This window comes from Phoenix dactylifera, unplaced genomic scaffold (assembly GCF_009389715.1).
Source record: "Phoenix dactylifera cultivar Barhee BC4 unplaced genomic scaffold, palm_55x_up_171113_PBpolish2nd_filt_p 000153F, whole genome shotgun sequence".
Lineage (NCBI taxonomy): Eukaryota > Viridiplantae > Streptophyta > Magnoliopsida > Arecales > Arecaceae > Phoenix > Phoenix dactylifera.
The window spans coordinates 640,760-667,500 of record NW_024067702.1 but is presented as its reverse complement, the minus strand read 5'-3'; the positions used below and the strand labels follow the sequence as shown (position 1 = coordinate 667,500).

Sequence of the window (26,741 nt, the reverse complement as noted above, 5' to 3'; positions counted from 1 at the left end):
TTAGTCAATTTCAAACAATTTCAAGTCAAACAAGTATTAAACCAAAAAGTACATAAGCTGAAAATGACAATGAAACTACAAATTTAAAGTAATTTAAGACAGACACCACAGTAAATCAAAAAGCTCTATATAATGACAAGGGATAAACATAAGTTGCAGGATTACAGAAAGGATAAGCCAAACTACTACTTTGAGCATGAAACATGAGGCAGGTATATAACTTCTGGTTCATCACTGCTTCAATTTGTACAGGAACATGAGGAAGATAAGAGACCCATATCAAAATTCATGGAGTATATTCCTCTCATCATTATTATGAAGCCATGTTTTCAATTATTGATGACATGGTATGTGATATTGTATCGAATTGGATGGTACAGAATGTACCATACCATACCGGTTTGGTACCGGTATATATAGTATGCGAGGCATATCAATACTTGGTACACCGAACCAGTCTCTATAACAGGCATATTGACACAATGACGGGGTGACACCAATACGGGATCCGGTACCAAAACAGCGTACCTTGATTGATGACATAGCAAATATGCAACACATGGTTCTTCTTTATGTGGGAATGCAAACATTCATGCACATGAAGGTATGCACACCCAAACATGCACTGCATGCATGAGCACAAGCAGGCACATAGATAAACAGCATAAATGTACTGGCCTTTCAAAATGAGTCCAATGTCTTAAATCTTCAGTTTTATGTTACAACGAGTTGAATTAGTAATTACAGGGTTTAGGTCCTTAGAGCTCTTTTAGAAGGTCTAGAAGAAATTTCTAGTACTTAAATTCTCCGGTAGGTCATCAGGTGTTGATGCATGGGTAAAAATTTGAATTGACGTGGTAAACGAGGATGCAGCTAGCTGATAGAGTATTACAATTCTGATATAAAGGCTCCATTCCCAGAAAATGGTTACATAAGGAGAATGAATCCCAACTGAGTGGCGTAGGAAGCATTTTCTTGATTGTTTTTTATATGAGAAGATTCTAGTTTACTATTTTATATTTCAGGTAATTTCCTACTCATATTGAAGTTGTCATTTGTGCTCCTTTTCAGGTATTCAAAAATAATACATGCATAGAGAGAGACCAGTTAATTCCTGACATAAAGTCATAATTAGTTAGTGGATTCCAAGTATATTTATTGAAGACAGATTTTAATTTTTCTCCTTTGGCCTATCCTCTCTCCCTCTTTCTCACCAATTATCTTGCTTGCAGACTCACAAAGACTGTCTTATGGGCAAAATCAGCAGAATCATTCCTAAATTCATGCAGTGGTCAACAATCATAAGATACAGATGTCAAAGACCTTGCTGATAAAGACCTCATGATTAAATTTATGAAAAGCAAAAAGTTTATTGCAGCATCTGAGAGCATCTTCAAAACAATTAGAGAAAAAGAGACATCATTTTCTTAAGAATTGATTGTTGGGAAAAAAAACGTTTTTTTGTGGCACGCTTTCAGGAGACCAAGATAATAGAGATCCTCTCACAATCAACGATGTGTATCATAAAGGGTGTATTAACCCATGCACCTAATTAAATGATTGTCAGCAAAGGTAGCTATATGTTTTAAAGAATGAAATATTTGTGACCTATGAATAAGTTTTTTTATTGATCTGCATGTCATATTTAGAAATGGAACTTGGTTAAAAAAATAGCAGATAGAACTGAAAACAATGCATTCAGTAGATTTCTGTTGAAACAAATATGTGGTAAGCAGACAGAATACTCTCTAACAAAATAAAACCATGATATAGCATCCTCCTCCCCCCAATAATAGTTCTGGTCCCATTCATTTTCAGAAGATACAGATTTATTAGCGAAGACGACTACCAATGACAGTACTTTACCATATGAAGTTAAACCAACAGAAACTTGCTTCAAATGCCTCCATTATTCATTCATGAGGTTGATATAAAAGGGTATGAATCATACTTTGGTAAGAAATCTATTACGTCGCAATATAGGATGCCTGTGGCGAAATTTTATCATCTCTGAGAAAAATCTAAAATGATCGCCTCTTGCTTTCAACTGTTTAAATATCAAAAAGAAAAAATGTTAGCTTCTTCATCACTGTCAAAAAAAAAAGGAAATTAAAAAATAGAAAAAAAAAACCTGTCTCCACTGAAAATGGTTTATGGCAGTGTCATGTCCATAGCTATTATTATTTCCATCACGTGTATGACCACATTCGTCTCCCATGAGCATCATTGGCGTTCCCTATTTTTAAGTCAGCATGAAAAAGCAAAAAAACATAACATAGTTGTATGTGCATAATTGTATATTATATTTACCTTAGTCCTACAAGCAAGGTTTAATGTAAGATAATACAAAGAATGTACCAGAAAGAATTTGAGGATGAAAATGATGTCTATAATGTCAAACACAAGGTTCTTTTCAGGAAGAGATTAAAGAATAAAATCATAATTCATATCCTTTGAAACAATTTAATCCATATGAATACATCTTGAAGGCACAACAAGTATGAACTATCCATCTAGGTTATGCAAGAATATGCTAGATTTAGCTTCTACAGTAGCAAGTACAAATTCAACAAGTCTGATATTTTGTTAACCAACTAAAAACAATGCATTATATCTTTCTTATTTCAAATAAAAAAAAATATACATCCTGAGTTTGAGACGTGCTGTCCTAACACTTGCTGAAAAGATGATTGATGATGCAGAAAATGCAATACTTGCCACAAAATTAAGCACATCAATTGACTGAATTGTTATCCATTCATGCGGTTTCTCATCATCTATTTGATTCTTGACCACGCATATTGTACTTACTGTCGCTTGGATGATTGGGAAATCCAAAATAATCACGTTCATCACTTGTATGAATCTGTTGAGGAGTAATAAATTTTCTGCTTGAGTATGATATTAACTATAAGATTTTTTAGTTTTAATATAGTGGATCACATGGAAATGAGGGAAGAAACCTTTTGACCAGTACTTGCCAACATTTACCATGATTTGCACAAAGGGAAATCTGAATCAGATCAGGAAACACTTTAGCCTTCACATATTGCAGCATCAGTACTTGAATATTTCTGCAAGAATTTCAGGATGCCTCAAATTTCTGAGATTACCAATTTCTGCCAAGTGGTCTCACTCTCTTGAGAAGAATGACACCTGCTCAAGAAATGATCTGTAATCCCTGGTGTCTTCATAGAGCTTCTGAGAATAACCTTTCTTGCTCTATCTTCCTAAAATGACAAAATAAAGTACTATCATTAATGGACAAGCCATCAACCAGTTTTCATCTAGAAGACCTGCTGTGTACTGTCTTGGTCATGCAGATGTCTCTTCACTTGTTATAAAATTGAAAGGGTTATTCGCTGGAGCTTATCATCTTGGTTTTCTAACCACTGAAGCACACTAAAAATATATGTCAAATTTATACTAAAGGAGGCACTGACATGGGCAATGGCCCTTGAATATTTGTCCTTCATCCAATTATGCAAATTCCACCGTTTAGTATAACCTCTATCAAACCTACATATATTAAGCTGAAAAAATAGTGACAGCAGATAAATTTCAGCACTTTTAATTTAGGGCCAGTTCAACATCATTGTTATTTTTTGGTTTTGTTTCTCCATAAATTAGTGAAATTCCAAGTGGAGATTGATGTAGAAGATAATATTCGCAACAAACTCCTACTATTCCATGCCATGATATGCTAAACCGGCCCGTACAGGCTGGTTCAGTCCATACCGGACCGGTACGGTTCCACTGTCAAAACTGGTACGTGCTGGAGCCGGTGAAGAAAGGAAGAAGCAGTGAGCAAACGGGGGCAGAAGGGAGAAACAGCTGCCGCAGACACCTGCAGAGGGCCGCAGGGGGAGGGGGGCTGGCGGAGTCCCCTCATCTGCCGCTGCAACCCCTCCCCTGCAGCCGTCGCCGCGAAATCCGGCCGGCACCACAGGGTAGGTAGACCTTTCCTCAGAACTCTAGGTGAATCCCGAACACAGTCGGGTTAAAAAAGAAAAAAGCACGTGACCTGCACGTGCTGTCCCCAAAAAAAGGCACGTGACCTGCACGTGTTGTGCAAATAAATAAAAAAAAGGCAGACCCAAACCCAGTCGGGTTGAGAGAAAAAAAAAGTAAGGAAAAAAAAGAAAAGGAAAAAAAGAGAGAGAGAAACCCTTACCTCTATAACTGTTCATCTTCAACCTCCGCCCGCACCGTGAACCGCGGTACCGCCACCCTTGAAGCACCGCTCCACCCAAGCTGCCGCCGCCTCCGCTTTCTTCCTCCACCATCGCTGCCACGCGCCGCCGCTTCCCTCCTCCCCTCGCCAATCGCTGCCGCTCCGCCTCCGCCCACGTCGTGAGCTGCCGCCACCCTTGAAGCGTCGCTCCACTCGAGCCGCATCGCCCGAGCTTCCGCCTCGCCGTCTCTCGCCTCCTCTTTGTGACCGCCGCAGAGCCGCCTCGCCCGCAGCCATTGCCATCCACCGGCTCCCTTCTCAGCACCGAACCACCTCCCTTCCCCTTCGGCTGGCACCCTCCAGACCTCACTCGAGCTCCAGACCTCCCTCCAAACCCCTTCACCATTTCAGCATCTCACCATCTTCCCCCCATCCATAACCCCTCATCTCCTTTTTCCCCCATCAAGCTCAACAGGTCTCCACCCGAGACTGCGCCCCAACGCCAGGCCGCCTAACAACCCCTCGGCATCACCCCTTTTCACAGGCCTAAGACACCAGGCCCAAACCCAACACAACCGCCCATCCGCCTAGCCCTTTCGGGCCCAACCCGACACAGCCCATCCAGCCCACAAATTCAATCCAACAACAGGCCCATTCTGCCCCTTCTGAGCCCATACACACAGGCCCACCCACACAACGGCCCAAGCCCACGCGGCCGACCCCCTCTTCTTCCATTGCTGGGCCCAACAGTTTCATTCCCACAACAGATTTGCCAAGCTACTGTGATCAGGCCCTATTTGCGCCAATTGACGACCCACTTGCTGTGACTGCGCCCCGATCATCACCCCACAGGTGATAGGTTTCTACTTTTCTTGGGCTTGTTCATTTAATTATGTTCTAGTTCTCTTGCATGATAGTGTCATATTCTTGCAAACTTACATTCCTATCAAAATTCGGAACATTGAACCTCTCACTTCCGAACCCGTCCTATTACCCATTAAATCTTTGTTATTAAATTAGCACACCCTAGCAATAGGACGTTTCTCAACGTCAACGATTAATTTACTTTAGGATCAGAACAACCGTAATATTTGATTGCAACCTAATTTCTTCAATTTATTAATCTTATACTTTAACTTCGAAATAACTGAAGTAAAATCAGCAACATTTAAATTTTAAGTTACTTTTGTGAAAGCTTGCTGATCTCTGAATCATAGTAGGCTGCATTAGTAGGTTGTCCTGCATCATCTTTTAGTATCGGTTGAAATCATTATATTTGCTAGGGTTCAGTATTGACATTGCATTTCATATCATCATATATAGTATTATTATTGCATGTCAACCCGTAGTGATAAAAAGTACCAAGCCGATCAACCTAAAGTCTCCTTAGCTACCATGGACTCCGATGTTCTGAAATTCATCAAGGACTAGTTCGCTGCCATACGAGCTGAAACAGAAGAAATCAGACAAGACATCCGTGAGTTCTTGCGAAACTGTAGGACCACTAAACTGCCAACCCCTGTTGCAGCCCAGCTTAAAATCGGTTTGGCTGCACTACCTATAGTCTTTCCCCATACCCCTAGGAACCAAACCCAATGTTCTAGGTGTCAACAATTCGGCCCCATAGCGTTCCAATGATCCACTAAGGCCTACCTGATTACTGAACCAGAAGCTGAAAACCAAGAGGCCGAATATGTTGAAAAAGTCTATGAACCAAACATAGAAGATTATGTAGACGACTTTGAAGACGAACCCACCGAATTAGAACTTGTTCAGAATGATTCCCAAAGAAAAACTATTGACCTAAGTACAAACAAACCACTCCACATCACTACATTGAAAGAGGTAGTGAAAGATGTCGAGAGCCGATTACCCGTGTTTATCCGTGTGGCTCGAGTTAACAGTGTGGAGTCCAGCTTTGAGAACCTAGCCACCGTAGACCTGATCTTCATGATTCATCAGCATAAAGTGTCTGAGTCTGCACAGTCATTTGCATCGCATCTACAGATCAGCAAACGCATTCACTCTAATAACTTAAAATATAAATCTTTTGCTGATTCGCACAAATGTTATCAAGAGCTAAGTGTAAGAGATTATGTCATGATAAGAATTAGGTACGAATGACTTTCTCCCGAAACGTTAAAAAAACTGCAAACTCGTACTGCGGATCCGTTCAAAGTCTTAAAGATAATTAATTCAAATGCATATGTTGTGAATTTTCCTGATGACTATGGAATTAGTATGACATTTAATACTAAAGATTCAATCCCCTACAAAAAGACAACAATCATTTATTCTAACCCCTTTGTTGACACCTGCTCTTATTGATCACATTGACTCGTTATCTACTGTTGAGCTGCTGCCTCCAAATTTTATGCATGCAGAGAACAAAAAGAACATATATTAGATGAGAAGGTTATGTCAACCAGGAACGTTGGATACCAACATTACCTTGTTCGGTGGAAAGGCCGACCAAAGTCTGACGTGACGTGGATTTCTAGAGTTGAGTTACAGCACCTTGACCCTGATCTTCTGGAGTAGTACAACAGCCTGCCAGACCTACACTCGACGAGGTCGAGTTTTCCCACCTGAGAGGAGTTGATGGAGACATCAGAGCCCTTCATTCCAATGATCGCGGCTTCAGAGCTACTCACTCGTGTTCACACCAGAGATTGGCATCATTGTGGCTGGGAGATGCTCTTGAGCCACCAGATTGAGTCAAGCCCTGGATTGGGTCCATTTAAATCTATGTCATGTTTCTTTTATTGCCTTATTAGTTGCTTTTGTTTGAGTCGATTTGGTTGTGTTTCTGTTATTTTGGAGTCGATTTGGTTATTGAGTTAAGTGATTCGATCAATTGATCCATGTAAGACCTAATTATAAAAGTCCAATAAGCCCTTGCATTATTGAATTGTAGTCATTTGCAGCCCCAGTTCTCATGCTTATTCGCTTGATTAGTTTTCTCCTAAACCTATGAAGATTCATCAAATAGTTCTAGTTTAGTGATAATGATTCGCCCTCTGTTTTCTCCTACTAATGACAAATTGTTGGCAGTTTTTTTACTTCATCATCTCTGCTAGACACCACATACCATGTGTCATGTTGTTGCCCCCATACTACTTACTACCTGGTGCTTTTCTAGGTCAGTTGCCATCTCCAAGGGGCTATTAGCATTGTTGTTTCCCTCAACTTCCTTTCTTCAATATGTGCAACTTTGATTCTTCCTAGATAGGTGGGGATGCAATCACCATTGCTCACCAGCAACTGTTTGTTTGTTAGTGATGCTTACTTCTTGGAGGGCCATGAAACAGGACTACATTTCATGCCCTGTAGCCAACAGTAGTTTAAAGCTAGGCGGAGATGTAAAGCAAAGAGAAAAACCAAGCCTCAGTGAAAGGTACGCGGTACCGACTGTACCAACGTACCGGTGGGCATCGGTACCGGTACGGTACCGAACCAAACCGAGTCGAACCGGTACTGTACCGATGGGGCTAAAAGCCAAAAAAAATTTGGAGCCGGTACGGACTGGGTCGGTTCGGACCAGTACCGGATCGGTACGCGCCGGTACCAGATTGGTACGCACCGGTACGCATCGGTACCGGCCGGTACGCATCGGTACAGAAATATGTAGCTGTACCGTACCGGTAGGGTCCGGTACCGGTATGTACCGTCCGGTACCGGTATGTACCGGCCGGTACCGGTATGTACCGGCCGGTACCGGTATGTACCGGCCGGTACCGGTATGTACCGGCCGGTACCGACCCGTACCGACTGGTATGGCAGACCATGCCTGAGTGGACTCATTCTTCTACCTAGGTTATTTTACTCACTTCAAATATCTCCAGCAGTCATGCTCCTACACTCGCCTCCCAAGTTTTCCTACCCTCATTTTTTATGAGCTCCATTTTCTCCGTTCCAGCACTCAAATCTTCACCTGCACATGCTCCCAATATAAGTAATAACAGTCTGGTACAAATGCTGATAAACCTTGTGATTGTCCATCTTAACATGATTAATTTGTATAAGGTAAGGATTTTTTTTTCATTTTGATTAATTTTTTTATACTCAGAACAGCAGGACACACTTACGCTCATTTTATACACATGAGCAATGACTTAAGTCAAAATGGCTGGAAATAAAGTGCCCAGTTAACATGGCCTAAATGTTATATTATAATCAATGCCAGTGGCTTCAAATTTTAATTATTACTTCAGTTATCACAATAAAAGGGGCAGGCATGACAATGAAGACCATCATGTCATGAGCCACTCGTGAAAGCAAGACCACCTTGCAGGTATTTCTGTTCTTCATATAATCTCATACCTCTTAAAGCATCATTAGTGAACTCTGGGTGTCTGGTTGACCTTGAATTTAAGGGGAGTTTTAGATGCACTACATTTGTATTTTATTAGCATGCATATTCTTCAGTCTTCAGAGTGAATTTAATCATTTCTTCATTGTGCAATCTTGCTTTGTTGGTCACCATATCTTTATGGTGGGTATATCTTCATGGCCATATGCTCTAATACTTTGTATTCTGCATTTCTAAACTTGCTTCTCGAGTTGTTAGATATATTACTTTTGATCTAAAAATCATTAACATTTTTCCATTTGCCTCACCTGAGATTCTGTCTGCTGGTTTCCTTGTATAAAAGGTAGCCACCATAGATGGTGTGAGGGCCCGTGCGGGCGTGTGTTTAGTCCCACATCGATTATTTGCTGGGTAGATCTTGGGTACTTATACAGGATCAAGGAACCCAAATAATACCTTTTGGCTAGCCATTTTGGGTGAGGTCTTGGGTTGTTACAAATGGTATCAGAACGGATCCGGCCCATAACCTATGTGGACTAGGGGACACTGCAGCACGGATTCATTGGGGCTGACCACAGGCCAATCTTGGTGTTTGTGATTAGATTTGAATAAATTTAAACCCTTAGCCTAACGAGGACGTCAGGGCTTGAACGGAGAGAGTATGTGAGGGCCCGTGCGGGCGTGTGTTTAGTCCCACATCGGTTATTCGCTGGGTAGATCTTAGATACTTATACAGGATCAAGGAACCCAAATAATACCTTCCGGCTAGCCATTTTGGGTGAGGTCCTGGCTTGTTACAGATGGTGACTAAACAAGCGGGTGAAAGATGAGAGTTTACATGTTGTATGGATCATCGACCAACCAAATTGGGGTTTTCATGGAAGAGAAGGCTGTAGGAACTGAGTTAAGCAAGTTGATCAACAAAAGAGTTCATATAAGAAAACAAGTCAATCATAGAACTTAGTTAAGGAAATTGATTTAATTATTTGTACATAAACATGTGATACTTTCAAATTGATGTAACACTCCATGTGCCATCTTCATGAAAATCTTCTATTGTTTGGGTAGATGACATGGTTTTGCATATGAATATAACTTAGGATAGTCAAATAGAGATTTGCATTAAACCAAGGTTGGATGTACCAGTATCAAGACCCATATCAATTGCGCAGCGATACGATATAGTATGGTACTGTGCCATTCCATTTCGGGCCATACCGACAAAGGAAGAGCCGACAAGGGGGGGAAGGGAGAATGGGAGAGAGGAAGAGATAGAGATAGAGGGAGGAAGAGGGAGAGAGAGGGAGGGAGGGGGTGAGAGAGGGCTCAAAAGCCCTCATCTCCTTCACACGCCACAGGAACAGAGGCAGAGCCCTAAATTTCTTTTTGAAAATTTTTAAGTGAAGTTGGAAAACCATTTGCTAACTTCACTTAAGAATTTTCAAAAGAAAATTTAGGACTTCGCCCCCATTTCATTTCGAAATAGGGGCGACCCTCTATGACCTGCAGAGGAGATGAGGGCTTTCAAGCCTTCTCTCTCTCTTCCTCTATTGGCCTCTTTCTCTCCCCCTCCCTCCCTCCCTCTCTCTCTTTACTCTCTCTCCTCCTTCTGCCCCTCCCTCACCGGATTTTTTAAACCATGGGGTGAAACTATGTCAGTTTGCTCTCTATATGGTTTGATATGCCCTGAATCGAGCAGTAAGGGGCGGTACGACGAACCTTGGACATAACTATCCAAAATGAAGAAATGTCTGCTACAAGCACCGATTTGACAGCAGACAAATATCCTATTTATTATTAAATAGAAAATTAAATATATTTGAATGTTACCTAAATATAAGATAAACCTAAAAGCAACATAATAACATCATAACTGTTCCACGATATTTCTACCTGAGAGATCATTAATGCCACATGGAAGTTCTTCATTTGTCGTGAGCGTAGACTTAAAACATTAACATCATCCGTTTCCCCTACAAAATGAATAAAGAATGAAATTATTGTGATTTAATAGATAAAATGAGCATATGCATTAAAAATAAAGTGAATGACTAATAATATGACATGCCTCCAGAGTCATGAAATAAGCCATCTATGTTCAAATTTTACCTTAGGAAACAATGTGAAACTAAAGATTTTCAACTCCAACCAATCCCTAAGATTACTAGTTTTAGAAGTCAATAACGACAGAAGCATTCAGCAAAGACTAGGCTTACAGGTAATATTGAACAAAATGAAAGTTTCTTGTGATTTAGGAAATAACTAATGCAAAGCATTATATGGTTCTAAAGGATTTCCTGGAACCATGTAGAACACACCAAATATCTTGAACTAGGAACAGAAAAAAGCCACTTTCCATTGTTAAAAATATTTCCTTCTATTTGGTCTAATATTTGACTGGATAGAATCCAATATATGTTTCATAAGTTAAAACCAAAACCAAAAACATCTTATTTTTCCAAAAAGTTTCATGAGTTAAAAACAAAACCAAAAACATTCTCTTTTTCAAATAATCCAATTCTCACCTTCAGACTTCTCTTATATGTAAGTGGTAATATAAGGATGTGCAATGTGTGTTTCAAGTTATATTTCACTCAGAATGCAAGGGTATCACTGGTTCAAAATAAAGTTTCACTATTCTTTCAGACCATGAGCTTATACTCAGATTTTCCTTTTTTTTATATTTTCTTTCTTTTTACAATCCCAGCAACTGTATATTTAAAAAGAAAACAAGATAAAATAATAAGAGCAAGATTTGAAGTACCAAGGATCAATATTGTATCGACCAACGGTGACGTATGGATGTTTCATATTGAGGACCGTGCCGACAGTGTATCAATGGGGACGCATAGATATGCCAAGGACATCATTGACAACTTTTCAGCTCCCAATTTGACTTATTTAATTATATTTTCATGTCCAAATGCTATAATTTTTGCAAGAAATAAGATGACAGTATTAAGTTAAATACGTGATCAAGGTTTCCTGTATATACTGAAATCATTAACATGCATAAATATCACATGACACCATATAACTTGCAATTTCATATATATTAAATGGACAAACTGAAATGCAAGTAAACCAAAAGAAATATTAAATATCATATAACAATAACAAATTAGCAACACTATAGTCCAAAATCATTCATACTACTATCATCAACAGTCCCACTCTGGACTCTACCTTACTTATCCAGATCTTTTATCAGTTTTTAATTTTTCAAAATTTAGAGCGTGGCTTGGAGTGCAGCTTCATTGCTTGCACCTTCTTAGAGAATTCAATTTCTAGTCCAACAATTTATCCTCTCTTCTTGGTGATTTAACAATATTTCAGCACATATATTCCTAATTAATTAATAGAGAGTCAATAAAAATATTTTTAAAAAATAACATTACCTATCTTAACAAATTGTGTCTAATTACACACTATACCTATATTTTCAACATATTAAAATTTCAATTTTTGAATAATAACTACTTTTAATTTTAAAACAATACTAAAAAAATCAAAATGATCTCCTTTTTTTTGTTTGATTAAGGGCTTTCAAAAAGATTGGTCTTATTGCAAAACATATAAAAAAATTGACCCAAATGCAGATGTTTTTGTCAATTGATTTGAAATTTATGATAATTCTTGGAAAATTTGATCCTTTTGGTTTTCCTTACTTTCCAGGTTGGCAGAAATAAACTGACATTTTGGTTTATCTTGTCTCAACCATCCACCAAGATGACCAAGATCTTAGTTTTACAAAAACTTTTAGTGGAACCTAAGCACACACAAATTGCACCTATAGGGGATCAAATTTATAGCATACGCGCACCAGTGCTACAAACATGCTACTTTTTCTTTAAATATTATCAATTTTTATTTTTAAATTTATTTTTGTAAAACTTAATTTTTTAAAATTTAATAGCTAGAAATACTATTCCGATGGGTAGATATATGCCCCTGATTGACAATGTATTCAAAAATCATCCTGAACAAACACATTGCTTGGGTTATTTTCAAATTTACATGATTTTTGTATAATCAAGCCAAACCCTAAATTTGTTAATTTTGATCTTGGATTTATGTTCTTGAGCATGAATCTGAAGATCAAAAACAGTTTAGACTCAAATCTGATATTTTCCTCTAATTTTAAGGATTAATCATGAATTAGTGATTGAATTACTAATGACATTTTTAAAGGTATAGGGAAGAAATTACCAAGCTAGAATGAACCTATAGTTTCAAAGTTATTGTAGATTCGTCAATGCGATGTGAAGACCTTCACATTACCCAATCCCTTTTCCTCTTCTTCCACCTTCAAATGGTGCCAAACAAGAGAAAATCACCCTTTAATTCACTTTTTAAGTGGTGCTCTGGCATGCCTCTCAGTTTGGGAGTGGTTCAGGCTCAATCGACCTCAGTCTGCCACCAAACAGCTTGATTCACCCTTGGTTCGGGTGGTTCATGGGTGATTCGAGCAATTTTTGTTCAAATGGAGCTCCATATTGACGAGGTATTGGTACAACATGTATAGAGCAATACCCATCGAATTGCTCAGAATTTCAAAGCTTTGAATAAGAATCCTACCATTAAACATAATAAAGCATGTTTACTTCATATATGGTTACTCATGCATATTTTGTCATACATGTTGCCTCTCCTTGGAGTAAACATAATGAAGAAGGATACAATTAGCACTAATTGGTGTCGATAAGTCATTGTTTAAAAGGACTTTGATATAGAATCATCAATTTTGTACAATCAGTATCCTGATGCAATTCATGTTTGTCTTTTCATAAGTTTTTATGCCCTTAATTGCAAATCCCTCCATACTAACAGTTACCTAACCAAAAGAATATTATTTAAGCATATAATGATAGCAATATAAAAGTGGCTAGCACTCAGCAGTTGTACAAAAGTAGGCCAAGGTTTAGCCAAAAATTTACATACAAAGGCCCTTCTCATTTGCTAAATGGTCTCAAACAACATAATAACAAATTATGAAAGGATCAAAACTACCTAAGAAGCAGTAAGGTATTCCAAAATCATGAATAGATGCCACTTAGTCCAGGTTACTCGAGTTCTGTGTCTCCTAAAACTTGACGGACATCATTCATTTCATAAACTATTGTCTTTCACATACATCATATTCATTTAGTTCCTTCAAAATCCTACATGTTGGCATTACTTCAATGAAAGAAGGCTTAAGAGTTAAGACAGCAAGATCATATAGAGATTCAGACATTTGCTTGCTTGAATTTTGAATTTCATAACACTTCTCTAAACTACCAAGTCAGCAAACATCTGTCATATTCATATCTCCAATTAAGTGCATCTTACCTTACTCCAAAATATATTAAAAAAATCTCCGTTTCCCATACTCCATTCATCATGAAACCTCTATTTCAAGCATGTAATTGAAAGTAAGAATAGAAGTTATTATCATTAGGTAGTGGCAAATTCTCCCATGAATGTGTACGACCATTGAAGTATGTTAAATAGAGGCTGAACTATACAAATCCTATTCGTGAGTTCCATTTGTATACACCTATAATGTATTATAACAATTGTAACTGCTCGATGATGTTCTAAAACTGTGAACCAAACAAAACCATTCTGGATTTTACGTCATGGGCCATTGATATGAGTACAACCATAGTAAGATAGCAGTTCAACCAAGAACCTGCCTTCTTTATAGATCATAAGATCCGTATCTAAACCCTCCACCTTCTCTGACTCTCTAAAAACTTCCCTCTAAACTTTTCTATACGCTTGCTAACTCAAACATCTCCCATTTTACTGCTTTAATTATCCTCCAAGGCTCCAACACTACCTTCAACTTCCTTTGTTCCCATCTCAAGCATGCTTTGGATCTAGGGTTTGCCATTCCATTAAAAGAAACAAATATAACCATTCACCTAAAAACTGATATTCTCGAACTATTACTTGCATATGTTTTTTGGTTCACTGATTAACTTTTAAGTTTATTACAGTATTGTATTTGAGTTTAATCTCTTCAATGGTGTCCCAGATAACTTTTGGCCTAAGTAGTTTTCTTGAACAGTACCTTGCATATAGCAAACTGGTAATCCAAACTACCTTGCATATAACAACTAATAAGGTTGCATTCCATGGAATGCCGTACCGGCCCGTACCGGCCGGTACGTACCGGTCCGGTCCTAGACCGGTACCGGAACCACAAGAAAAAACCGGTATCTCCGGTTTTCTTGTGCGAACCGGCCGGTACGGAGCCCGTACCGGTCGGTACCGGTACGAATTTTTTTTTTTTTATGAACCACAGCGCGAGGTGCTGTGGTTTTTGGCTCGCGGTACCGGCCGGTACTGTACCGATACCGGCCGGTACGTACCGGACCGGACCGGTACCGTACCTGTCCGGCCCGCCACCGGTACGCCGACCGGTACCGGTACGGCGGACCTTGTTGCATTCCAATATTAGATTGCTATCCACTTTTAGAGGCGGGTTACTTTATCAAAGACAAGTTGTCATCCCATTTCCTCTCGAATCGATCATGCAAGTGTAAGCATATTTTCCAAATATCAGTTATTCTCCCTAACTTCCTATCATTTTGAGGATAAAATACTATACTAAACTTCTGTTTGTACCCATGGCTTTTTGTTAACTCCTCCAAAATCAAAAGGTGAATCAGATACAATCGTTTTAGGGGCCTGTGGAATTTCTAATTTATAAAATTTCTACTTTCTCTAGTAATTCTAATTGGCATAAAATGAAGAGTCTACTTAATCTTTCCACAACTGTCCAAATAGCATCATGATTGTTTCAACTTCTAGGTAATCTCATAACGGAATCCATAATAACATGCCTCATTTTGCAAATTTAGGATAGTTAAGGCTGAAAAATACTAACATGTTGCAGACAGTTCATCTTAACCTGTTCGATGACCAGTTCTTTAGGCACAAGCTCTAATCTCTTTTCATATTGTTCAACCAATAACCATTTTACTCAGTTGACAATCTTTAATGAACATGCATGTTTTAGCAAGATCAAAGAGACTTATTTAGAATTTCTTTCTTTCAATTTACATCATTTAAGACACCATAGTCATTCGCTAATCTCACTCATCATTACAAATTTCAAGGTCTGATTTCGACCCTTTTGCTACTCCTTAAAGTCGACCATTTGATGACCAGTTTCTTGCACCTCCTTAGGTGTCTAAATTTCTTAAACATCCTCGTGATCATATTCATAACACTAAAATCTTTCTCCTTAAGTTAACAAGTCTCGTCATTATCACTCCTATTCTTAAGTGAGCTAATACTCAATAGTACCCAAAGCACTTATCACAAATTTTGCATTTCTGGATATGGTGGATTTTGAGATCATAGTCCTTTTATCCATTACACTAGTCACATGTTTAGTTCCTTTCAGTCCTTTCAGGAGAAGATATATATCTTAAACCTTTGTAGAAAGGCATATCACTCAAATTGCTCATGTAGTCTCCAAAATCTTCAAAACAAAAAATTACTATCGACAATTGTGGGGTATCAATTGGAAGGACAACTCTACTCATAAACTTTTTTAGTTGCCTTAATGCATATGATGTTACCTCAAAAAGCTACGTTAACACACATAGGTCTTAAGCTTTGTAAGATTCATAGATACACCCTTATTAGGGTTCATAAAGTAACTTTCACAGCTAAATTTATATTTATTCAACTTAAAATACATCTCCTTCAATGATTAAAATTGATGCACAATCACCTGTACTCGTTCTTTGTAAACAAGCAACCGCACCCATTATGTTCCATTGGACCCAAAGAAACTTTTAACTGGTCGCTTGCTATGATGTGTTGGTTAATATGTCAAGTAGGTTTATTCTCAACTCTCAAGAAAACATGTCAAGAAGGTTGAGTCTATGTCTTAGCAAGCGGATTACGAGACAAACAAACAAGCCATATCTGCTTTTTTTTTTCATGTACTTGAGATATTACATGTAAATAACAAACTGCTACCATTTGAGTTCAATAAAAATACTCAAATTGAAATTCCTAGAGAATAAAAAGTTGATTTCCCAACTATGGTACAAATTCCAAATTGTTTGCATCAGGCAAAACTTCAACTTTTAAATGCCAAGATGAGGATGATAATGTTATTTTGATGATTAACATAACCATTGAGGCCATATCAAATTAGAAATGCAAATTAACTCGATACATCATTAATAAATGGTACACCCTCGATATATTCACAATACATTATGAATATACGGTCAAAACAACTCTCAAGAATTAATAACGAGATAAAATTTGTAATAGAGAATGGTAGAAAGCTTAGAAATTCATTTTGACAAAGTTTCAAGTTAAGAATATCTAAAAAGGCAATTCTGTAATTTTCACTATTAAGAATATGAAACATTATTGTGCTATGCATTCTATTTTACATGAAATTATTTCTCTATGGATCCCTTGTGCATGTCTAACTTTTAGATGCAGAGAATCATAGCTAGAGTCAACCCCAGGAGGAGTGGAGTCGACCCCGAAACATTCAGAGAATCTTGACACTCAAATGATACATTTTGAGTCATAGGCACAGGTTTTGGTTCGACCCCAAGAATATTGGAGCCGACCCCAAGCTTGCAATGCAGAAAATGTATTCCCTGAAAACAATGTAGCGGGGTCGACCTGAGAAAAGCTGGGGTCGACCCGAGACATGTAGCTGCAATGCAAAAAACATACTCTCTGGATTTTCTGTCAGGGCCGACCCCAGAAGTATTGGGGTCGACCCCAGCACTGTTGAGCCGACCCCAGAAGAGTAGGGGTCGACCCCAGTGAAGATGGGGTCGACCCGAGCAGAATTGGGGTCGACCTGAGCACGACTGACAGCTCAACGGCTAGTTGTGCAGAATTATTTTTTAAGCTCCCAACGGCTATAAACGGCTAGTTTCTTCAATCCAACGGTCAGGAAGGTCTATTTGGAGGTTGGAGAAGTATTTAAGAGGGAGTATTCATCAGAGGAAGTAACCTTTTGAAAATCATCAAGTCCATTCAAGAGAAAACCCTAGTAAGGCAAGCTTCATTCAATTGTTTCATTCAAGAGCCAAAAAAAAGTGGTTGAGCAGATTCCAAGAGACATTAAAAGCTCCACCAATCCTTGAAGAGTGAAGCAATCTTGACAAAGAAGAGAAGAGCCTTATTAAAGCGATAACTATATTCTAAACTCTTCTTTGTAGCTTATAATTATTTTATTTGCTCATTTAGGAGCTTTAGATTCTTGTTCTTTATTCTTGTTGTAAGGTTTGTTGGTAAGCCCGTAAAACCAACATTGTAGGTTGTTGGTAAGCCCGTAAAACCAACGTAGGTTGTTGGTCAGCCCATAAAACCAACGTAGGTTGTTGGTCAGCCCGTAAAACCAACAGTTAGGTTTATTGGTGATTCCGAAAAATCAATTGTAAAGATTTTGGATTGTGAGCCCGGAAAACAATCCTACTGTAATCCAAGGGGTTATAGTAAAATTTCCAAGGAAACGCTTGGGGAGTGGACGTAGGTGCCTTGGGGTGCATCGAACCACTATATATCGTTATGTTTGTGTTGTGCTTGTTCTTATGCTTATTCTTGCATTATCTTTCATCTTTGCTCTAGTTTAATTCATTCAAATAATTTAAGAAAGCATCCACCGCACTTAACTAAGAAAACTTTTAAAGCACCAAAAATTTAGAAAAACCCAATTCACCTCCCCTCTTGGGTTGTCACCTTGGGCAACACAAGGTATTTATAAAATCTTGAAGGCTTAAATTGTGTTATACCCAAGGTATGCCATACAGTACTGAACCAGATGGTATGGGGCATACTGTACCGTATTGGTTCGGTATTGATATGTGGTATGGAGTTGTACTAATACTTAGTACGCCAAACCAGCCTCCGTACCGGGCATACCAACATAGTAACAGGGTGGCACGGTACGGGGCCTAGCACCGAGACCATGTACCTTGGTTATACTTATACCTTTGCTAAAACCCAGAATATGGGCAAAAAGAAAATCTTAACACATTAGGCTCCAAGGCACATCATTTATTAAAGTGCTTTACTGCTTTTCAACAGAGAGCATATTGACAAAATGATTCACACAGAGGTATACATATACACACATACATACATACACACACATACATACATGCACACATGCATACATATATCATACATATACATGCATGCATGGATGGATGGATGTATGTATTTGTCCAAGCAAATGATGTGTTAGTAGGTGTAAATACAATAAATGTAGAAGAAAAGTACCAGGATTTACAAATCTTACATGGGTAACAATTCTAGCTAGCTCCCATCATTTGTGTTCTAAGTCTTCTGACTATGTGTTAACTTGAATTTTTGTAAAGCATCTTTCATTTAGAAGTATCTTCGACTTACAAACTAAAAGTTTACTACTACTCTTTACCTGAAAGCTATAGATTAGCAAGCATACAAAATAGTAATAGGATACAGGTATTACCTTCAAAACCACAGTTCCAGCTGAGGTTATCATTGCTTCCATCCTTGCCACCTTCTCCATTAGCATCATTGTGCTGTATGACCAATAATAGAGGACAGTTTTACCACATCTAGTCTCCATATTAGCATGTGTATCTATGTTAATTTCTGGGATTTGCTTCACATACCTTGAAATTGTAGGAAACAAGGTCATATAACGTAAACCCATCGTGTGCGATGACAAAATTGATGCTATGGTATGGCTTGCGCTTGTTTACCTATTGAATAAGTTTGCATATAAGATAATATTACATTGAGGTCACTAACAAAGGAGAGGAACAATATATTTGTCTTTTTTTTTGCGTTGCAGTACCACAAAGCAGGCTGTAAAGAAATGCTAAGATGCAACTATCACAACTCTAGATGTCATTTGACAGTCTGAACTCTGAAGTAATTGAATTAAATAAAACATGTTGCTGAATATTAAGTTTTGTATATTTCAATATCACTGAGTATTTATTTGTGTTGTAATTAGACTACAACAAACTTCAGCAGTACAGCTTAGTTTAAGTTTAGTTCCTTGTTAATTTCACCAAAGTGTGAAAATGTATGCTAGGCCTTTAAATTTGACTATTATTGCATAGTCCTACGATTACTTCATATAATATGATTTTGTATAACTAGCAGAAGTTCCTAAATCTGTTTAACATGTGAACTTGTTCCTTTTTCATGCCAGCAAATTTTCCTTGCCATTTGCTCACCCTCATGGGTCTCATAATGCCTCCTTTCTCCATGAAATGCAACTGCAGCCAATGACAAATGAACAGTTGCAGCACTTATTACATTATTACTTTGACTAACAAAATATTTGCCTTGGGCATTCAGATGGCCCTTGGGCACCTTCAAGTGTCTCCTAAAAGAATCATGAGGTGTGTAATCTCTCCATAAAACATTCTACCAGTAAACTGGCCCTTAAGATTCTTCCATATAACACTCATTATACTACCTTGATAAAGGCTTGAGGCAAGGCAAAATCTTAATTTAATTACATATAACATCAAATGGATTAGCCAAAATTAAGTCTAATTATGTCTAAGTTAAAAATGCTTTTTGGATGAAGAAAATAATTGCTCTTCTTAGAAAATATACAGTTCTTCAAAACTCTTCTAGAATATATTTTTAATATTGCTTTTTCAAAGTAAAGAAAATTGAGATATACTTTTGAAAACGTGCATACATGTGCAAGCTGTGTTATTTATTCAGAGAAAGCTACAATTTAAATAATTAAAAGTTTAAAACAAAAAAAATGATTTTTGTCAAATTAAAAAAAAAAAATCATCTTTACTAACTTTTATGGTATAACATATAACTTAATGAACAAATTATGGTGGATATTAGGATTGATAAGTGAGTGATAACCTGGAAAAAAAAACAGTTAAGCAAGTTTAGGTTTCATATTCATCTTCACTCCAATTGACGAAGCATGAAGTATGAAGGATGATTCTCGGAGCCAAACACATAAATTGAAGGGAAACCGGATTGAAGAACCCTTCGCTTAAGGAATAAGCTTTCTCCAAAGAAATTCTATGAATATGCAATTCACAACCAAGGCTCCTTAAAATAGATTAGAAGCACATATAGAACCCATCCCCCACCTTCGTAAACCTAATAAGAAAAATATAACAATCTAGGATCTCACGCAAAAAAGGCTTGCAATGAAGTTGTTACTTGGGTTCCTTAGCCCCGTATAAGCATCCAAGAATGCCCCACCACTTTTAACCACCATCGGTTGTGCACTGGGGAGATCTTAGATACTAATACAGGGTCAGGAAAACTTTTTGACTAGTTTTTTTGGGTGAGACCATAGGTCATTGCAAATGGTATCAGTGTAGACCCAGCCCATGGCCAATGTAGACTAGGAAAATTGTAAAATTGGCCATTTTGGAGCTGAGTACAGGTTGATCATAGTGTTTATAATTGGATTGTATCTCATTTGTGGTCGGACTTGATTGGATTTGGACCCATAGCTTGGTAAGGATGCTAGGCCTTAAACAGGAGTGTGTGAGGGCTCATGTAGGCATGTGTTTAGTCCCATATCACTTGTTTGTCATGGAGACTTTAGATCTTATACAAGGCTAAGGCGCCCAAATGACAACTTCTAGGCTAGTCTTTCTGGGTGAGGTCCTAGGTTGCTAAAGAAATCATACTAGAAATTGGATTGCTTGACTTAATAGGAAAATATACTAAAAGTACCGAACCCAAAAGCATAAATACTTAGCGAAAATTAGTGATGTATGAGTCGGATCTAATGGAAAATTCATAGGAAAATCAAGCAAAAACCTTTGAATTCAATGAGCAAGCATGATCACCCACGGGATGGAAAAAAAATTCAAATATTTAATTGTTGAAGTCTCCGTCCAAAAATCCATTGGCTCCTATAAAGCTTGGTGTAGGTCTAGATAGTCATAATATTTTTCGATTGTAATCTATGCTACACCACTAGTTCAGTAGATATTGGTATGATACAACAATGTCAATGTCGGAAAGTTCATAACTTCATATACTAATAGTCATTGAACAAGTTAGTGTAAGTTACTATGGAAGACCTAAAGACATCAAGGTTTTGATAAAAAAATACTGAAACTTAACTTTTTTGGTACAGGAAACATACCCTTTCAAACTAATGTTTTATCTTCCAAATATTTCTGCGTCATGTTATTTCAAAGAATGCTTAGTAAGCACTTCCACAATGTTTGCCTCCAAGAAAATCAAGATCGCACGAAGTCTGACTTAGCCTTGAATTATTTGTGTATTTACTAACTTATAACATTCCCATCTTTAAGTTGTCTTCACTTGACATTTGCAGTAAAAAAAAAATTGATAAAGATTCATATGGGCTTTTCTAACTAGACCAGATGCCACTATCTGCAATACGTTATATAATTTTATCGATTTGATAGATGGGAGCAAGGTATGCCAAACAGGGCCAAATTGCCCAATTCACCCCACACCGAACCGAACCGATATGGAACCAGTTCAGTTCGGCCTTAATATTTGAAACCCCCGTGAACCGCTCCGAACCGGACGGTTCCGAGTGGAACCGGTGCGAACTGCTCTGGTTTGAACCGGTTCAGTCCCTCCACCCTTTGTATGTGATTTGGAAAGAACCGCCTAGTTCACCCATACCGAACTGGTATTGTACCAAACTAGTGACCGACCGGCATGGATCTCGGTACCGATTCGGCTAACCTTGGATTGGAGGTCCATGAGAACAGACAACAAAATCAGAGTGATAGCCTATGATAATATTTAATATAGAATGGAATCTAAAGGTTTTCTAGTTATGATCCATAATACTGTCTTTATTCTAACAAAAAAAAAAGAGAAGATAAAAAACAGAAAGTCAACATTTCAGAAAACTCAAAATTGTTTTTGTAAAATTCCTCGAAAAGATGAATAAATGCTTTTCCACGGGGTCGGCGGAACCGATACCAGGCACCATACCGGTTCTCCGATGGCACGAGACGGTATAGGCCCGAGCCGTAACGTGTTGGGCCTGTACCGACAGAGAAGAAAGCGACGCATACTGTGCGAGAAAAAGAGAGAGAGAAGGGGGAGAGAGGGAGGGAGAGAGAAGGAGGCCGGCGGACAGTGGCGAAGGCCGGCGGACAGTGGCGGAGGCCGGCACCTGGGCGGAAGGCGAGGTCGCGGCCAGACCCCTATTTTATTCAAAACAGGAGAACCGGCCGCGGCCTCACCTCCCGCCCAGGCGCTAGCCTCCACCGGCGTCCGCCACCCTCCGCCGGCTTCCCTCCTCCCACTCCATCGCTCCCCCACCCGCTCTCTCTTTTCCTCTCTTTCCTTCTCCTTCTCCACCTTCAGTAACGGTTTTCGTTTCTATTTCCGGAACCGTACCCCTGAGCCACCGGTATGACTCGGAATGGCCGGAACCATCCGGTTCGAGATGGTTCCGCCAACCCTACTTTTCCATAATCTAAACATACTTGAAAAATAAATAATTCAAAATTTCACATAGTAATTGACATTAATCATGAATTTTCGAGATGGTTCCGCCAACCCTACTTTTGAACTATAGTTTAGAGCATGCAGTTAACATCAAAGCTGGATTTATATAAACATGTTTAATTTTAGTGCTTGAACTGATTTTTTCCTCCAGAATTACAATTTTTCTTGCAAAACCTGAAAGATTTTCATAGAAATTTTATGCAACCCTGAATTTAGACAAAAATGCATGCAACAAGAACTCAACTACTCAAGTATGGCTTAATGCTGAATTCTTGACACATTCTGGTTTTCCTGATTTTCAACTATTCCTAACACTTTCTGCTTTTTTCTTTTGCCCAATAACTCAGATCAAGTTCACAATGGTGAGCAACATGCACATGGAAGCACCTTAACACTTGATAATTTTTTATGTATTGTACAACAAAGTATTTTTTGGAAGTCCAAATGCACACAATTTGTTAAAGTTATGCCCTTGCATATCCCTGTCCTTTTCTTTGTTTTGCTGATATATATCTGATTCTAGCATCCATTTCCCTGCAACCCTGAAAGAAAGTAGCTGCTGATTATTTGCCTCACCAATTTAACAAACTGCTGATATTTCTATAAAATATTTTTGAAACACCTTAACCTACAGTGGTTCCACTATCAAGACATTCTCCTGATACATACAATAGTGAGGAATTGAAAGAGGGCTTTCCAATACGGTCGGTACGGGTCGGTACAGGCCGGTACGCATCAGTACCGGTCGGTACGGGCCGGTACGGGCTGGTACACATCAGTACCGATCGGTACGGTTCGGTACCAAAATATGTAGCTGTACCGTACAGTAGGATCCGGTACCGGTATGTACCGGCCGTTACCGACCGGTGTAGGACTATCAGAACTACCCAAAAATTCCTTACTCCTGCACCGAGTCTAATTTCCTTCATTCTTCCTTTCATCTGTTGCAGGATTCAGCCTAGCATAATATACGATACTACTTTCGTAGGAAATTGGTTTGCCCCACCAATTAGCTTCCTTTTTGAAGGATCTACAAGTTCTAGAATCAAGATGCTCTAACAGATAGCAATAATGATTAAGGGTTAACATGCAGTTATCAAGAACCTAGTTACTGGAAGTGGGTTGGGTGCAGGTATGTGGAAATGTGTCTTTAAAAAAAAACCAAAGAAAACAGTTAGGAGGCAGTGCGAAGACAAGTTTCCGAGGAGATTCTAAAGCAGGTGTGCCACCCTAAATGAAAGATTTCTGCATCTAGGATTAACAATAATGCGACAGAACGCTGTAACATAGAGGCATAGGTTACATTGGTAGGTAATTTTATCATTACTCAAGTGCATGTAATAACACAAACTTTAACCATCAGATTTTCTTTCTTTTTTCCCGAAAAATAAAAAAGCTCAGAAGAGAGCCTATATATAGATGTGGTGCAAGTACTAGATAGGAAGATTTAGATGACAATAATCTGAGAAAATCTGATGGTGCTTGCCTTGATAATTGCCTTGACATTAACAGCCAAAATCTTCTAGCCGGGGTGTTACACTCATTTTAGAGGCATTTGGAATTCTCATTACTAAAGCTACTTGTTTCTTCCATCCACTAATTTCTTGGAGGAATTTACTTCCTTATCCTTGTGTCCATTTAATGTGACTGAGGTTTGAACTCATGATGGAGCTAAATGGCAGCAAGCGCACCTCTTTAGGCTATTCCTGTTTTTCTGATGTGGCAAGCTTTTCCATCTCTTTGCTTGTAAATTTCATCCATGCTATCTTTGGACCTTTATTTTCATGATTCTTCAAGGAAGATTATAATACTTCTCCTTATTGAGCCTCTTCAAATTTCTGTTTTACAAGACCATATGGTTTCTGTCAGTTCTCCATCACTTTGTCTTTTAAGATCCTATAGAACTGCTAAATGGTATCGATCTAATGGCAATGAAAGGTCAAGAGCTATGTCTGCCGAACCGGTACCGGTGGCCTACCGGACCGGTTCGGCTGGATTTCGGCTACCGCGTATTTTTTTTTTTTTGGAGTTATCTCTCTTTTAGATCTTTTTCTATGAAAAGTTTAATTTGAGGTTTTTTTGTTGTTTTCTTGATGTTTTTTTCATGTTTTTTGATGTTTCTAAGTTTAGGGTTTAAGCTAGATGATGCATCTTATTACTTCCAATTATAAATGAAACAAATCATAAAATGAACAACATAAAAACCACAGCACACGCGCTGTGGTCAAAAAGGCCACAGCGCCGCGCGCGCTATGGCAAACTGAAGGAGTACTGGTGCGAACTGGTCCGGTTCGCATTGGTACAAGGCAGTACCGGACTTGTACAAGTGCGAACCGCTCCGGTTCGCACCGCTACACCTTTCGTACCATTCGGTTCCAGCCCTATGGGGTCGAAACCGTTCTCCACCGCGGTACCGGACCAGTCCAGTACGTGTTGAACTAGCCGGTATGTGCTGAACAGGCCGGTACGGGCCAGTTCAGCATACTATGGTCAAGAGTCTTCTATATATTTCTACATTCTTATTTACAATTATCCCAGCATTTCAAAAATACTTAAGTAATCCAATCCAAACTCACAGGATTCATCTATTGATCCCACAAGCTTTTGGTATCTGCATGGGCTTTCTAATTCCATGTCAATAGCCTTCAACCATTTTGTCAAGTCCAAAGAATGCACATTCCACAATTATAGTTAAACCTGCAAATTCCTTAAACAAAACTGGGACACAAAGCACAACCTAGAGAAAACACTTGGCTACTTTTGTTCGCTAAAGAAGTACTAAAATCTTCTTGAACTAACATAAAGGAGGGTTTTTCGCTTGGGTACTCCAGAAAGATGGACTTGATTTAGATAGAAATGTGCATATGTGTCAAGCAAAATTAGTCACTGAAGGCAACTCACGATCACATTTAATTCAAAATGATGATAGACAAAGAACCATGGAGATATGATAATTGTACTTCATCACTCATACCTGGTATAAATCAGCAGATCCAGATACACGAGTTGCAAAAGTTCCCTTCACACCAGGGTCACCCTGAAAATGTCAAATACACTTCTTTGATCAAACATAATTTTGGATATACACGAAAAAGACTGAAGGAAAACTTGACTTTGTATGAACTAAAGCATTAATTGATACATGTTAGTAGTCACAGTTTCCAGAGAATAGCTTCTCCCCATTCGAAGAATGCAATAAATATTTAATCATCTTTCATTATTGGGTAAAACATGAATTCAAAAATTAAAAAAATCAAAAAAAATCTGTTAATATTTTAAAGCAAAATGCAATTACAATCAAGGCATCGCAAAGCTAAAAAATGTGAATCAGGAAATTGATGATTAATGTCAAGGAAGAGGAGGGGTACTACACCATCATAGGAAATTACCCTCCTCATCCCCCTCCTCTTCCTCTGATAACTTTTATTCTTAGGTCATGTTTGGATGGTGAAACAGCATATTTGTGTATCCCCCACGTGAACCTGATGGCGTGAACAGTGAAAAGATACGAAAAACAATGGAAATGGAGGGACTATGCACATGCTTTCAAAATTTAAGTGCTAGCCCATGCCGGCCAATATTACCATTTGATACTTTATCATTAAAAGTATTAGGTGAGCCACTCGGATCCAACAACACCAGCCAGTATTGATCTGTCCATAGACGTATCAGGTTTCGAGTCGTATATTGGATCCTATTACCCGCAGCCACAGACGGTCTATGATCCATACGGATATGAATATGGTGCGTCTGAGGCATTTTTCAGTGGCTACTATC

General features: G+C 38.5%; 1 protein-coding gene across 8 annotated transcripts in view; it reads right to left on the bottom strand.

Annotated features, from left to right (window-relative positions):
• The window catches only part of LOC103708478 (isoamylase 3, chloroplastic), a 73,897-nt gene that overhangs the window by 1,287 nt on the left and 45,869 nt on the right, over window positions 1-26,741 (bottom strand). For 3 of the 8 annotated variants that reach the window (XM_026805180.2, XM_026805178.2, XM_026805179.2), the window contains 9 exons: window positions 25,939-26,001; window positions 19,127-19,216; window positions 18,961-19,033; window positions 10,380-10,459; window positions 3,157-3,230; window positions 2,964-3,074; window positions 2,812-2,866; window positions 2,132-2,236; window positions 1,952-2,047 (listed from right to left, as the gene is read on the bottom strand). In XM_026805180.2, the coding sequence (XP_026660981.2) occupies window positions 1,952-2,047; window positions 2,132-2,236; window positions 2,812-2,866; window positions 2,964-3,074; window positions 3,157-3,230; window positions 10,380-10,459; window positions 18,961-19,033; window positions 19,127-19,216; window positions 25,939-26,001 (747 nt within the window). Of the gene's footprint in view, window positions 1-1,866; window positions 2,048-2,131; window positions 2,237-2,811; window positions 2,867-2,963; window positions 3,075-3,156; window positions 3,231-4,174; window positions 5,622-6,047; window positions 6,153-10,379; window positions 10,460-18,960; window positions 19,034-19,126; window positions 19,217-25,938; window positions 26,002-26,741 lie in introns of those variants that run through there. The other 5 variants (XR_003385957.2, XR_003385958.2, XR_003385959.2 and 2 more) reach the window with 5 other exon arrangements.